Source organism: Hyperoodon ampullatus (genome assembly GCF_949752795.1).
Source record: "Hyperoodon ampullatus genome assembly, chromosome: 16".
In the NCBI taxonomy this organism is placed as follows: domain Eukaryota; kingdom Metazoa; phylum Chordata; class Mammalia; order Artiodactyla; family Ziphiidae; genus Hyperoodon; species Hyperoodon ampullatus.
In genome coordinates this window covers 65,255,911-65,271,760 of record NC_136929.1, presented here as the reverse complement: position 1 = coordinate 65,271,760, position 15,850 = coordinate 65,255,911, and the positions used below count along the sequence as shown (strand labels likewise).

Below are 15,850 nucleotides of genomic sequence, written 5' to 3'. Positions count from 1 at the left end.
TCAACTAGCACATATATTGAGTCACATTTGTTTTAATTGAAAAAGAGAGCTAAAAATTTCCTGTAAGTTATTGCAACAGTACAAGAATACAAGGTGCATTTATTTATTAACAGCAACAACGACAAATTGTAAAACAAATTGTGAAAGCAAAAGCGGGCTACAAAACAAGGGTGTTTGATAGCCTTTGCCTTATTTAAACATGACATGTCAATACGCCCCAGTTGATAAATGCTATAAAGTGTACGTTAGCATTGGCTCATTCACCTTTAAACATCCCCCACCCAGTGCACTATGGGAAATGTGTGTTATGGATGAGAAATGCTTCCTCTGTCAAGTATCACAATCTTGTGGTCACGTAATCTTCGTGGGTGACCATGTCTGTGAGGTTTGCATCGTAGTCTACACTGCAGTCCTCTTCCTTTGCGTGTTTCTCCTTTGGTATGATTGGAACCGTGTCCTCCACCACCACCTTCTCTGACTTGAATGAACACACTCTCTTGCCAACCTGTAAACCCAGGGAATCCGTATTTCTTTCTCGATGATCTACTAATATACACTGTTCACTGAGACCTGGGATGTTCAAGTCACCCCGGGAAGCTAACCCTCGAGATTCCAGTTGGATGTTTGTCTCTAGTGGTGCTTCAGCTTGTCGACGAGCCACCTCTCCCGAAACGGAGAAGATTTGGTTTGCATTTTGCTCGGCAGCGTGTTGTTTTGATCGTCTATGAAATAACCCAAAGTTTTTGATATCGGTCACAAAATTCACTTTTCTCTGCTTCTCCCTCGGTGGCTCCTGCACCACCAGGGCGGAGCCGTTGCTGATGGTGTGTCTTTCGGAGGTGATCGCTGCTGATCGTGGGTGAATCAGGGTGGTTAAGTCGAAGAGGCTAAAGTTCTTTTTCTTGTCCTTGCTACTAGCTTCGTTATCACTCTTTTCATCCGAGTCTGCGGAGTTAGAAGAATCCTTTGTGCCCTGAGCAGATTGGACCGTAGAGAGTTTGCTTCCTCTTAGTAACCCCAGGACTTCAAAGCGGAAGCTAGAAATGTCTTGCTTCAGTTCCTAAGTGAAATGGAAAACGACGAAATTAGTCTGTGACCTAAACAAATAAACGTTAAGAATCATCATCTGCTCGTTTCATATATGGATCTGACATGTCTTCATTCATTTTTGAGAGCTAGGTGTCCACTCTGCTGTGGTTCTGTTTAGAATTGTCAGTTCTCTCAGGGGCACTTGTATCTATTTGTTATCTCCTAATTTCCCTATCAGAGTTCTGTAGTAATAGGAGACTTCCTATGGTTGATGTAAAAAGAAACAGGAAGAGTTTTCTTTCCCACCACTCTAGTGGAGTATGTTGGGTTTCTTTGGAACTACAGTTTCAAATTCTTTCTCTCCAAAATATTCATCTGCTTTCATTCATCTTACATTCTCTCAGGGACATTTTGCTGTCCAAGGGGATATCTAAAACAATTAAAGTGGAGTCTACCCTTCCAAGAGTTGGCAGTTAGTTTCAATTGTTTATTACCTTGGAGTTGATTTTATCCCAACCTCTGGGGATAAAAAATCAGCCACTAAATCCTGGGAATTGATTCAGAGCACACAGCACTTACTAGATTCATCCCTTTATCTTTTGGGGCAGCTGAATTCTCAGTCCTAACCTGCTGGTGGCCTTGTGGTGGCCTCCTGCCACCAGTCCATCTCCCAAAGCATCAGGAATCATTTAACTCCAAAATTCAGAGGTGTGGCAGCAAAGAACGTTTTGGATCCTAGCCAACTTTCAATCTGTGCTTTAAGCTTTGCAATTTATCTCTCTTCTTACCTAACTGGCTGCTTATATTTATTCTCTGTTAAGCCTGCTGTTTTTCTTTGTCAGAGGTCTCCTGTAGGGTTTTTTATTTGTTTGTTTTTGCCTATGAGATCTTATTGACTTTAGTCAGTCTTCCAAAATCTCTAGCAACTCATGCAGGCTAACAAAGGCATTTTATACACATGATATGAGCAAATATATACTTCATGTATTCTACCTTTCTTCTGTGATAGAATTGAAAAAAAAAAAAAAGAAACTCAGGGAGAAAAACTACATTTATAAGCTACAGTTAAGCTCAAACCTTAAATTTTCTTTTACCAAAGTCGTGCCCAACACAAAGAAGGTTTTTGTTGTCGTTGTTTTCAGAACGTTGGTTACTAAGTGTTTCAGGTTTAGAAATCAGACCGACATTTCCAAAAGTAAAGCTCACTCAGTAGAGTGTGGCTGGGATCAGCAATCAGAATGCCACACAGCACTAGAATTTTCTCTGCCTCCAAATAAGTCCCCTCGATCATTCAGATTAAGTCTGTTTGAAAGCAATGTACTTTAAAAAGAAATTTTACCACTTTTTTATATATATATATAAATCAATAGGGCTTGAATTTAAAAATCAGAAGACAGACAGGCTTGCTCGGAACACGTGGCCCAGTTTCCAGCTCTGGTGTTAAACGTGCTGCACCTGGTTCCACGCTCTACAGAATCTGCCTTTTGGCGACAAAGATGAAAGTGGTTACCTTAAAGTTCTCCTCAGTCAGACCTTCTTCAGTTTTGGCGTCTCTAATCATTGCAGCCACGTATCGCTTTACCAGGTTCCTCATAACTTCCTGAGGCATTTGAACACAAGAGAATTGATATTCAGTGCATAAATGTGATTTCTCTCTTGAGTCAGTTCCAAAGAGGAGATTGTGCTTTATTTTAATGTAAGTGTCAAGATATAAGAATAACTTACTTGATATTGGTGATGTCTTCTTAAATTATCAGCAGCTCGCCTCTGAAAAGGGAAGGGACATTTACTTTTTGGTTATAGTGATATTGTACCATTCTGTAAAATAATGCCTGGTTCTTTTAATCAAGAATATTATTTCCCTCATTTCTGCAAAGTGGGAATTTTACTGGACAACAGACAATAAATAGCTAGAGAGAGTGCTTCATATGAATCAAAAGAATGAATGAACCAAAACAACAAAGGACAAGGTTATAATTCCTATGGCATTTAATATATAGAATAAGTTAATGATGATGGCAAGATTGTTCTTTTAATATAAGTGATGAAGAATTAAGTAATCATACTTGGTATGTATCCCAAATCATTTTAAATGATCCTAAGAGACACAGGTGGGACATATCAAATACACAATAAATGTCAAATAAAAATAAAGATTTGATGGGTAAAAATCTAGCATTATAACAATATGAAGATCTTCATCAATATCAACATAGCAACATTAAGAATTTAACCATGATATAAAACATGTAATCAGAAACACTGTTAGACAGTGAACTCCCCAACACTTTATTTCAAACAGATGTACATTAAGAGGAGATTGCTGTTTTAATTAGATGGTTGAATTTAACAAAATAAAATAAAAGGTTCTGATCAAAGATAGGGTTCATTAGATTTTAAAAAAAAATAAAGGTGACTCTGAGCTATCATTTTGAAGAAATCAGAATGGTTTGGGAGCCGAGCTGGTGTTAGCACAGAGCAATGATTATGGAGTGTAAAATGGAGAAAGATGTTTAAGGACTAAAAAATGTCCATTATAAACTGAGTTAAATCATAAATGACAAATTATATATTTGCAGACTTCACTAGTATTCTAAAGATACTAGAAAAAAAGCTATCATAATCCCAATTTTATGCATGTCGAATAAATATCAGTATTGATTCTTAAGGAAGAAAACTAGCCAAAGTCATGTAAAATAAAAATACTTCTGTTACAAGGGAATGAATTTGGTAAATTGTGAGAAAGCAAAAGAGATACTATATCGTGGGTTTAATTAAGTCTTTTGATCTTGTTCCTTACTAAATAATCATAGGCTGTTAAAATGGAATTTTGAAAAGGGCCGTGCATACATCACTGTGAAATGATATTAGACAAAAAATCAAACAATTCAAAAGAATCTCTTGTTTTCTCTTTAGGGCAATAGGGGAAATTGGCCTTTTCACTGGCCGTGAGAATGGATTTGTGTTTCATGACTATTAGTGACTTTTAGAAACAGATGAGACCGTGCTTAACTTTCTAAAGGCCACTAATGATTGGAATACCATTCAATATTACATGAATCTTAAGAAAAAAATTTTCAAATGATTATGGTATTAATCAAAAGACTGGGAAATTTGAAACTTCATACAAAACTAGAACATCTTGAAAGAAATAGAGCATGGGAATTTTATGACTGGGCCACAAGATGGAGGTATGTAACTCCTGTTGAGATCAGATCAGCTGAAACCCGAAGCAAAAGCACTTCTGGAAGGAAACAAGCCTTCCAGGTCTCCTTCACTTTTTTTTAAGTGAACACAAATACAAAAGCAATCTGTACGCTAACTTCTTTAGCACTCTCAGTGTAAGTATTGTACAGGAGATCGTATTCCATGGTTTAAGTAAATAGAAACTCTGAATTTAATACAGAATTTAGTCGACTCAATTTTTATTATCTTGGGGTTCTATAGCATTTTGCTAGTTTAGTCTGTAAAAAGCCAATAAAAACTAGTCAGTAGAGAGCAGTTTGAAATCATGAGTTAACTTTAAATTTCCTTAATGCAAAACTAAAACTGGGGATGACAAAATCAGAAAATTATGAGTAATAAGTGAAAATTATCATGATGCATTTTAGTATTAAAATGAGCACAAACTGTCTTCCCTTCAGTAGAACCTTACTCATACATGAATTTTAAAATTGTAATGCAAATATAAAAAGATCAAAGGTCACACTTTAAAAACTAATTCCAGGTTTATTTTTCTAAGAAAAAAATTTTTTTAAGCAAAATTGTCTGGCAGAAGGAAAGAACATAGAAAAAGTTTACTATGATAACAGTAAAAATTTATTCAATATCCATAGCCCAGGTTTAAGGCTAAGTTAATATAGTTAATTGTTTTTGACAACCAATTTGTTTCCACAACTAGATGGTCATACTACAAAACAGTTTTTAGTATTGTGAGTTTATATCAGCCAACCGAACTTCGCTATCCTAGGAAGAAAATAAGAATGGATGCAGTTAACCATCTTCTGAGTACTGAAAGCAAAAATGAATGCAGTGAATTCACCAATGCTTATTGACCATTAATATCAGGGCTACCTGTGTCTATTTTTTTACTTTCAGGGAGGTAATGTGGTGTGATGTTAAGAACACCTGGGACTGAAGGTGACTAAGCCTGAATGAGGAATTTATCTCTGAGACCTTCTCCCTTCCACAGTTTTTATTTTGCAAGGTAAAGATAAACTCACTGAATGATTTTGAAGATTAAATGAGATAAGAGATTTAAGGCTTCTATTACTAACGAATGTTAGTTCCTGTCCTTTCTCCATTATTTTCCCTTTGTGATTAATATTATAATTTAACATACCTAAAAAATATATTTAAAAAAATATTCTTGAATCACAAAACCTGTGGATAGTTTAACACATATTGGGATTGCCTCTGGAAAAGTAAAGAATGTACTTAGGGGTAATTATCTTTGCATGATTTGCATGGCATTTCATGCTTGAGAAGAACATTTTCTTTAGCTAGAGAGTTGGATGCTTTAGCCTAGGCAATAGAGATTTGTAAATAAGAAATTCATATTTAAGTGATAGGGTGAAGGGATGGTCCTGGTAAATATGGATAGATATAACACAAATTCTGTAGGCAGTTATTTTTGTTTTATTAAGACTTTATTATTTTTTAGAGCAATGCAAGATTCACAGCGAATTTTAGGGGATGGTACAGAAATTTCCCTTAAACTCCTGTCACCACACACTCTTAGCTTCCCCCACTATCGACATCCCCAACCAGAGTGGTGCATTTGTTACAACTGATGAACCTACAATGACACATCACTGTCACCCAAAGTCCATAGTTACATTATGTTCACTCTTTGTGTTGTACATTCTATGGGTTCTGAATGGAAAGGAGGGGACAGTAAGAGTCCCAGGGGGACAGGGAATGTTGAGGGGAAACAGAGCTGGAGGCCTGGTGCTGGGGTGGGAGCATGATGACTAAGATTTCTAGCCTGGCTGCTGAGATGTTGGTACTATTAGAAAAATAATAAAGAATTCAATTTGGTATATGCTGACAAAGGACATTAAGGTGGAGATGCCACTGTCTATTTTATATTTTGGGGGAAGTTTAGGACTAAAGAAAAATATTTGAGGATTATATGCATAGGTACAAGAATGGATACAATCACAAATCCACATTTCTTGGCATTGCTAAAGGGAAACTATCATGAACAATAAAATCTTTGATAAATTGTGAATATATCTATTAGGAATGCATAAACTATTCCTTTCATTTTAAATTAGCTTTCTTAAGCTAATACTAAAATTAATTTAATTATCTAAATTCTCAGAATCTACCAAAGGTCAAGGAACACAAGATCGGGCTTCAAATTTCAATACATGACAACTGACATGTAGGCGTTAAGAACAGACATGTTACTTATTAGAACCGAAGAGCTGGTCCAGTCTCATTGCCTCATTTATAAGCAAGGAAACCAAGGTCCACACAGTTGAGTGAATAACGAAAATACTACAATGTTCTAAAGACAGTGCCAGTCCTAGAATCCCAGGCTAGAATTTACTCTTTACTCCTTGCCTTTTTGATCAAGTAGACACTAAGAGACATATAAGAACATCTGCTCTGCATCCTATGACTTTGCCTCTTTCTCCCATCACATCTTAGTTTGTGGGTCAGTATCCTTTCCAGACTGGATCCTCATTTATTTGAATAAAAATTAACCACAAAATGCATGGCATATGTTGTACTAGTTTCCTAGGGCTACCATGCAAAGTACCACAAAGTGGGTGGCTTAAAACAACAGAAATTTAGTATCTCACACTTCTGGAGGCAGAAGTCTCGAATCAAGATGTTGGCAGTTCCATGTTCCCTCCGAGGCTCACAGTAGAATCCTGCCTTTCCTCTTCCTAGCTTCTAGTGGTATCTGTTAATCTCTGGTGCTCCTTGGCTTATGCCTGCACAATTCCAATATCTACTCCATCACCACATGACGTGCTTCCTGTGTTTCCAGGTCTTCAAATGTTCATGTTCTTATGAGGTCTCTCCTCCAATAGGAGCTCATCTTAACAAATCACATCTGCAAAGACCCTGTTTCCAAATAAGGTCATATCCTGAGGTGCTGTGGATTTTGAGTTCAAAGTATCTTTATGGGGGAGACACAATTCAATCCATAATATATGCACTCTTTGCCATAAACATAATGATCATTTTTGGCAACTGGTGACATCGTTAAATATTTATAATAGAGCTGCCACTAACAATACCTCGTATGTTTGCAACCTCTTTGTTGGGTAAAGATCAGCTGCACTTCAAAAGGATTTACTCTCATAAGGGAAAGCATGACATCTTATAACTCTCACTGGAAGTGACTAAGAACAGAATGGACCAATGTGTGTTTATAAAAGTAATATAATGAAGGACAGTTCATTAAAAAATACCTAAGTGGGTAAGAGGTATTTAATTTTTTCAAGCCATTCACATGTTAAACTTTGATTGATAAGTGATCTGCAATGACTAGGGGTTCTCTGTTTTTACTAAAAAGTAATGAACGAAGTAGAATTATAGCATGATAGACCTGGGTTAGGAATAAAGAATTTTCTGTGAATGAGTTCTTGTTTACAGCGTTACTGAGAAATTTGTGGAGTTGCATTTGGCAGCTTTTTCTAAAATAACTTGGGTTGATTTTCTGTTATGTTTAAGAAAAATGGGCCACATGACTGATCAGGGACCTTCCTTCCCTAAGTTGATGTCTAGGAAAAATATTTTGGAGGAAGACGTGCAGTTTAAGATGGCAGTTTTCTCCACGAGTTATATCGGAAGTCTGGCACGGTTCTTTGGCAGGGTGGCTTTGAACGCAGGTGCCCAGGGCACACCTGCCCACCACATTAGCAGATCTCTCTCTTTGCAGGTTCCTCCTGATTTGTTAGGACAAGACAATGGCAGTATTTGGATCACAGAACTAATGATAAAGGAAACGACCAACTAGTGAGAAGCCTTGCTGCCCAGAGGTAACCTCTCATTTCAATATAAGTGTCAGGTTGCTTTAGAGCAGGAAGGGTTTTGCAGCTATGAAAGAAAGGGCTCTGGGGAATCCATGGTGACACTTTGTCACTCTTTATCTCTCGTTTTCCCTGGGTCCAATATGTGGAATGTCAGGCTCACTCCACGTAGCTGGTTCCCTGCAGTCAAATTGTCAGTGCCGTTTTCTCTCATTTCCACTCTGGTTTTGGTCTATCACTGATTTTAAGCCCATGAATTATGCCTTTTATTCTCTGCTTTGCTCAGTGAATCCCTGAAAGGGGGCAGCTTGCTGTGCTCTTCTTTTAAAAAAAAAACAAGTAAAAAGGCAAGGGGCCATTTCAGGATGTGATCCCTCTGTAAAGATTGTAGTTTGGCTCATTTATAGATGAATCTATACATATTGTTCTCTATAAACATACTTTCTAAGCATATAAAAATAAATGATATAAAAAGCTGAAGGTTGCCTTGTCAAAGCAAGTATTCAGGATCTCACTCTTGAAATAGCAAGAAGAAATTTGTTCCTCTAGATTCCCACTTAGGAAAGAAAATTTAATTGAAAGGTCCCATCAGCAAATCTTACAGCAATAAATTAGGGATTGAGAGGTACCCATGGATGAACACAGTCATATATGTAAGATTTGTTGGTAGGCCTATGAAAACTCATGAAGATTAAGGGATGACACATTTTGATAATTATAAAACATGAAGTCTGAAAGGCAAGTACTATTAACATTTTTTCTTTAGTAATGATAGGTGATATTAATCCATTCACTGCTCCTAATTCTCTTGCAGTGACTTAACTGAATGTATTTCTGTGGCAACTGGTCAGGCATGAGTATCCCATCTGTGACCCCAGAGTTGAGTGATGCTAAGGGGCCCTAACAGAGATGGTGTTTCGTGTTCCCTTCACTATGTGCTCCAGAGAAAACGAGAAAGTGGAGAACATAAAACTAGATTTAAAACCATTTTTTTGTTAAAAGACCTGGTAGTTTTTTGGTTCAGTATATTGCCCATTAACTTTAGCATTCTATTTGGAAACCTGGTCTATGGCATTAAAACTGATTCATATTAATTAAACACTGGCAGGGTCTTATTGCATTAACATCTTTTTACATTAAATTATCTAGACCTCTTGGACAACAAGTACAAACATTGGCTTTCAGTTTAAAAAGCTGAGCTAGATACCAATGCTTTTTTTTTTTATAGGAATTTCTAATTAAAGTTACATGCTGGAAGTGCTTGTTAAAATGGAAATTCCTGATGATTCTAAGACACACTAAAGTTTGAGAACCACTGTTTTAATACTGAGAAGGGTATTTGCTGATAAAATGTGCTTAAATTCTACAAGTAATATAAAAACCAGAGGCTCTAAAATGTTGCTTATTTTATGACTGTACTTTCCATACACTGCCTCTTTGGTGGGATTTTCATGATTTCACAGAAACAAGACATCTCTCCATCATGGGCTTGCTCCCACAATAAAAGTGTTGTTCAGTAAAGCATTTCTGCTTTCTCCCATAAAGCATTCCAAAGGAAAACTTAATTTACCTGGAATTCCCAGTCACCCATAAAAGGAAGTCCAAAGTTTAAAAAAAAAAAAAGTTAATGAGTTTTCAGAGCTAGTTGTATCAGTTATTACCCATAAATCGCAAGATAAGATCACCAATGTTGGGCTCCCAGACTGTGGCCCATCAGTAACCCTGAGAGCACTGGCTTCAGGCTTGCAGGGAGGGATCAACAGGGTAACATTCAGGCAGCTGCTGGTGACAAGAGTATGTGAAGCACAAGTGGGAAGGTTTAGAGAAAATGCCTCCAAGAATGTATGAACTCTACCTCCAGGTCAGCTTGAATTTTCTTCACAAATGTGAAGCAAGTTGGAATGAGAGCAGAAGGTAGGCCAACCTGTTAAACAAGGGCTTTGGGATACAGGAATGTAAGAGGCAGCGGAAAACAGGGGTGGGATCTGCAAAAGCTGTTGAGAAAAATCAAAAGGTGGACACACAACATGGAGGGTATTGTTGCAAGGTCATCAGAGTTTTCAGGGAAACAAGAGAGGGCAACGAAACGCACATGGGATGGGAAACAAAAGACCCGAGTTTTTCCCCAGCTCTGTCACCTAAAACACTGCACAAGGTAAACAAGCTCTTTTTTAAAGGAAATAGTTGAGCTAAATGATTTCTAAGGTCCCTTTGAAATGTCATGGGGTCTTCTAAACCGTGCCTTCGTTTTACAAAGTGACTGCCAGTGGTACTTCAAAGTCACCTTTCAGTTAATGGATGTGTGTCTTATCTCCTTGTCTTCATCTGTCTACACGATGAACTATCAGGTGGATTAACCAAATTGAAATGAATTCACAGCACTCACTTTTGGAATTATTTTCTCATTTAACTCCTCCATTAATATTACAAACTTCTTCTTAATTTACTTTTTATTTATCTTACATTTTTCTTTGCAAATAATACATATTATTTATTTCCATCTAAAACCTAAATGTATAAAACTCAACTAAGAGTATGCATACCACAATATGTCCTTCTCATTCTGGAAATGCAGTCTAGGTAAAAGGTAAATGTATAGCACTGAGTTTGATTAGGTTGGTGCTTTACCCAAGCCTCCACTTGGCAGAGAAGAGGCAGGATTGAGAGTAGGAAGAGAATGGAGAAGAGAGAGGTGACTCGCAGTATTGATTTAGTTTGTCATAAATTCCCAAAGCATAAAAATATCCATTACCAAAGGTTAGTAAAATTTATATGGCTAGGGAAGAAGGAGTGATTTGAGGTCACAATTAATTGTGAATTATCTTTCTGTGCACCAGCTTGGATCAAAATATTCAAATTTAGAGACAGAGACATTAAAAAGAAACTTGTTTTTCTGACCAGCAATGTATAGAAAAGAAAGCTCTTTAACTTATACCATTTACCCTTTGAATCACTGTTTTCATAGGAAAGCCCAAGTCAATGTTAAGCTCCTCTTTGCATCTAAGAAATGATGGTAATATATTCCTAAAAATATGTCAACAGTGGGAGGATTCTGGGGGACGGGAGAGAGAGTTGGAAGTCAAATTCTTAGAGTGGTCCTCCATTATTTTGGTGGCAGCACAGATGGCGCTCTTAAAATATTAGAGCAGGGCCCTATATTTTTTTTACAAGTTCCATGGCATCTTAAAACCCAAGATTCCTTCTGCTATTGCCTAAAATTAAAATATTAAAGACAAATTTCTTTTGAGTGTGGCTTTTATTTGGGGGCCCAGAAACTCTTTTTCAATTGAAATACTCCTATGAGAGAAAGCATAATAAAATAGTACTAATAATTAATATCTCTTCAAGGATTGATAAAATAAATTTCTTATGAATTTAAGAATAAGATGAGAAAAGGGACAAGTATATTGTGATATGGAAGGGAGTAAGCCAGAGTTCGGCATCTCTGAAATCTTTGCCTGTTTATCTCAAGGAAAACATGAATTCTCACACTGTTCTCATGGCCTCTGGCCTATAACTATACGGTAATGTTAAATATGTCATCTAACATGTATTTTAGTAAGATGTTCTCATATCCGTGTCCCCCACGTTAAAAACAATGCCCTCAATGATGGAAACCATGCCTTCGTATATCTTCTCCCACCTCTAATTCCTAGCTCAGCTCCTGGCATGTGGAAAATGTACAGTAATTGCTTATTAAACCCAAATCATTATATTTATTTTATGAACATATTTTTTAATAAATTGAACTTATTTTTTAAGAGGAAAATAAGACACTTGGAGTACAATAATTTTGCTGTAAGGTCAGTGATAAACTCTATAAATTAGTATGAGGATTGCAAGGTAAGGCTTCACCATAATCTGACTTCCATTTCTAAGATCAGATAGACACCCAATTTCCAAGTTCACGGAGTGACGGTTTCTAGGAGAGAATGTAACTGCCTCTCCTAACCACACTCTGTTTGCTATACGCCCTTGCCAGTCAATTTCTTTTTAGAATTAGAATTGTTACAGAGATGACAGGACAATCAATGCCACTTTCAGGAGAGAAAGCCCCATCTGATGCCGATAACAATGCCCGGTGGGCAATGAAATTAATGAAAAAGAAGACTCACTAAGGGCATAACTAGCAGTCATAAACTAAGTTAAATAAAATTAAAAATGAATTAATTTTTAATTAAATAACTGATATTACTTGATTCTAATATAAAGGCATATTAGAATACTTCCAAAGCAATTTCTCTGAGAAGGTCCAAGTGACTAATGAATGATAGGGTATTAATTTCTAAAACATGAGAACTTTGAAAATTAGGAAGTTGAGTGAGAAAGAAATGAAGAATGACATGTCAGTGGTTTGGCCAGAACAAAGCCTTAAATCCACGCCTTTTCTGTTGGAGTTGCTTGAACTCTTTCTTTCCAATATGAAAGAAATGTCCCAGGGAAGTATAATTTTCCAGTATAACAGGGGCATGGCTCTGAACAGTCCTAATAGTTTTTACAAACACAACTTCTTGGCATTTAATATAATTGGGAGTTAGAAGCAAAATGTTGAACAATTGAACATATTCTGAAATCACTGCACTTGAATATGGCACAGCATTTTCAAGTTATAATATTTGTTCAATCACTGAATTGAGAAATTTTTATCAAGCATTCTCCACTCTGTGCGGGGGCCTAGGCTAGGCACTAAGAATGTGAAGTATCTGAAACAGATCCTTTCCCTTACGATCCAGAGACAGAAACAGACAGCGAGTCAGTCATGCCACAGGTAACCTGAGGTTATAATTCTGAATAGAGCTAGAAATTAAGGTTCTAAGAGAGAATGTACTAGTTCTCCAAGCCTTGACTGGTGGGTTTGGAGAGGCCTATGTACAGTGTGGTTCCTATTAAAATAACAGTGACCGCCCTCAGTGGAGGAAATGGGTTTGTGAAACCATAGTTAACCATAGTTAAGCAGGCAGTTTCTTAGACACAGTAGCTGTGCAATAAATGTGCACCGAATGCACCCAGTGAGAACAAAAAGAATAAAATGCAAATGTATTCAATAAGGAATACAAACATACTCAAGCACACATTTGAAAAAAAACCCAAACAACAGTAATACCAACATGCTGTGTCCTTACCCCTATTGTTCCAAAACTTTCTGGCTTTCTTCTCATCTTTTTCTTGCACAGGTGTGTCCATATCCATTTGATCAGGTACCAGAGAGACTTGGGGCTTGGGATGACATTGAAGGGAGTAGGCAGGGTACCTCCTTCTTCAAAATAACTCATCCAAAGCTTTGTCCGAGCAAATTTCCATTCTATATCTGCATGGTCCTGAACAGGAAAACATGACAAGTGCTGACAGGTTTCTTAATTAATAAGGTGAGATAAACCTCACAGAGAGCCTGTAACCTGACTTTGAGTGGCTCTTGGAACATTCATTAAATTGCCTGTAAAAACAACACTGACTCCCAGAGATGGTCATCTAAATTCAGACAGTGGCTTAGCCTGGAAAGGAGTCACAGCTCTCTTGTCACTTTTCATCCTTCCCACTTGCAGGAAACAGACATTTACAATAAATCCATGTTAAAGAGACTACAGAGATTAGTTATGACTTGATGAATCTTCATTTACTGCCCTGTAGGCTTACATTAGCTCAGTTTCATTAGATTCTGGCCACAAGCAGGGCTTTAGGTCTTACCCAAGGCCTTGAAACCCTGCCTAGGTAGGTGCCCATGGCTCATACTTCTGGTGTTTCCAGTAAAAGTCTTACTTGATTTGTTTCCATCTGAATAAAGCTTGTCCACCTTTAGGCAACAGGCATAAACTCAGAGAGAAGTTCCTCTAACAAATGTACAGTAGGGTCTCTGACACAGCATTGAACCTTGACGTAACCTTGGCCAAATGGTACCAGGTGAGAGTATGGCTAGGGGTTGCCCACAAGCCTGAGGCACCCCCCTAATTATTTATTAATGATTCTGCTTTGTTAATCTCCTGGAAAAACTTAGGAACATTTGTGGCAATTAGATATGGGGCAGCCAGTCTCTTCTTAAATTAGCCACAAATCTTATTTAAGCAGAAAATCTGGGAAGTAGGAGGTGGTAGAAACTAGGCGTACATACAAATTCAAAATAGTTCATTTTAACCCATTAATATTATTTAAAAAACCTCGAGTTTTAGAGTAGGAGAAATCAGAGTATACTTCATTCTAATCTTCCTAAATTGCTGTGTGCTGATGAATGCATATGTTGTTTATACATTCTACTCTGAATAATATGGATTTTAGTCTAGACGCTGGACAGCTCGTGCTTTCAGCAGAAGTCACTGTATCTAGAAAATGCATGGTCTTCATTTTTGCTTAGCAAACGATCGATAGATGGACGTACAGAAGCTACAGCTTCCCCTTGTCTCTCCTCTCCCATTTCTACTGCCTTCCCTATCTTTCTTCCTAAACAAGCTTATAGATTCTGCATTAATGAAGGAAAGCAGATGTTGTTTGCTGCCGCCACGGAGAATGGGACTGAATAAAATTGGCTTCAGGTAATAAAAAGGCAGTCCCACAGGTGAAGTGTTGGCCTGTGAGTAGCTTCTGCTCTTTCGCATTCTCAGGGAGTCACAAGTTGAGGATTATCCTGACCTCACTATGTTCTCTTACTGCTGTCACAAAGCAGACTCTTCCTTTGGGATTCTGAAAGGGTCTATAACAACGTCTACAGTGGTTAGAAAAATTGAAGATGAAAAGTTCCAGGCTGGTGATAACTATAATCACCTCTGCTACCCATCTTCTAACTGTTAGTTAATGTTTAAAGCTTAGCTTAGGTATTTCCTCTCCTAGGAGCTAGCCCCGAATCTCATCTATCTCAGCTGTCTCCTCTCCCCAGCCCATGTTACAGTCGTCTTTTCTGTGCTTTTATCACATTATCCAATTCCTTTTCTCAATATTGGAATTATTTATTGAATTTTTTTGTCCATCCTATATTACTTTTTTCTTGAGGGCAGGGACTTCGTTGTTCTGGGTATCCCTAAAATCAAGCATATGTCTGGCATATACTAGGTGCACAATAAATATTTGATCTATGAACAAAAGATTGAGTGAGAAGAAGGCTTTGTACATGGTCTGCACGATCGCTTTTGCCTTTCAACTGTTACATTTTCTTCTTCTTTCATGCTTTATCCTAGAGCTCTGAATTAAGGGTAGCAGGACAAGAAGAGAAAGACCTCAGGGTAAATTCTGCTATTGTGGCACAGGTGAAAATCAAATATTTGGCATGTTCATGCTCCAAGGAGGCATCACACGCGGGATGTTGGGGTACACCTGTCTCAGGTTCTCAGTGCCTTCTCTCCTCTCAAGTAGCTTTAACGTTTGGGCTAAACAAGAATAGAAATTTGAAGATCGTTCTCATTTCTACAAGTCACCTAGAAAGACACACCCCACACAGGAGCAAAAAAAATATTACACGGTTCCTGACTAATGTTCTCTTCTTGATGAAATTGGTACATTTAATGTTTTATAGGATCCAAATTGTATATACAATTTCTCTGTATATAGCTTGATAATTAGATGCTTTCTAATATTTTTGGAAGGGTGGTCTGGAAAATAGAATCCACATTTAGCAAATGTGTTGACTAGAGGAACACAGAACTTCTGAAACAAATATACATATATATTTATGGACTATCTAAAAAGTTTAAGATTTGTGAGATGCGTAAATGAAGTTCCACAAATTCAGATATTCACCTGCAACTCCTAGGACCTAAGTATATTTTGTGGGAATACTCTAGTCTTGGAATCAGTAAATAAAAATCATTTCTTTTTATGTTTTATGCAGTTTTTCATCTGTGACA

The 15,850-nt window shown here is 37.3% G+C and overlaps 1 protein-coding gene across 6 annotated transcripts in view; it reads right to left on the bottom strand.

Annotated features, from left to right (window-relative positions):
• Positions 1 to 337: 337 nt before the first annotated feature.
• Positions 338 to 15,850, bottom strand: part of TRPC4 (transient receptor potential cation channel subfamily C member 4) — a gene marked incomplete at both ends in the record, with an annotated part of 112,420 nt that continues 96,907 nt past the window's right edge. For 2 of the 6 annotated variants that reach the window (XM_079721549.1, XM_079721553.1), the window contains 4 exons: positions 338 to 1,060; positions 2,540 to 2,629; positions 2,755 to 2,796; positions 13,145 to 13,339. In XM_079721549.1, coding sequence (XP_079577675.1) covers positions 338 to 1,060; positions 2,540 to 2,629; positions 2,755 to 2,796; positions 13,145 to 13,339 — 1,050 coding nt within the window. Of the gene's footprint in view, positions 1,061 to 2,539; positions 2,630 to 2,754; positions 2,797 to 13,129; positions 13,340 to 15,850 lie in introns of all 6 variants that reach the window. The other 4 variants (XM_079721550.1, XM_079721548.1, XM_079721551.1 and 1 more) reach the window with 4 other exon arrangements.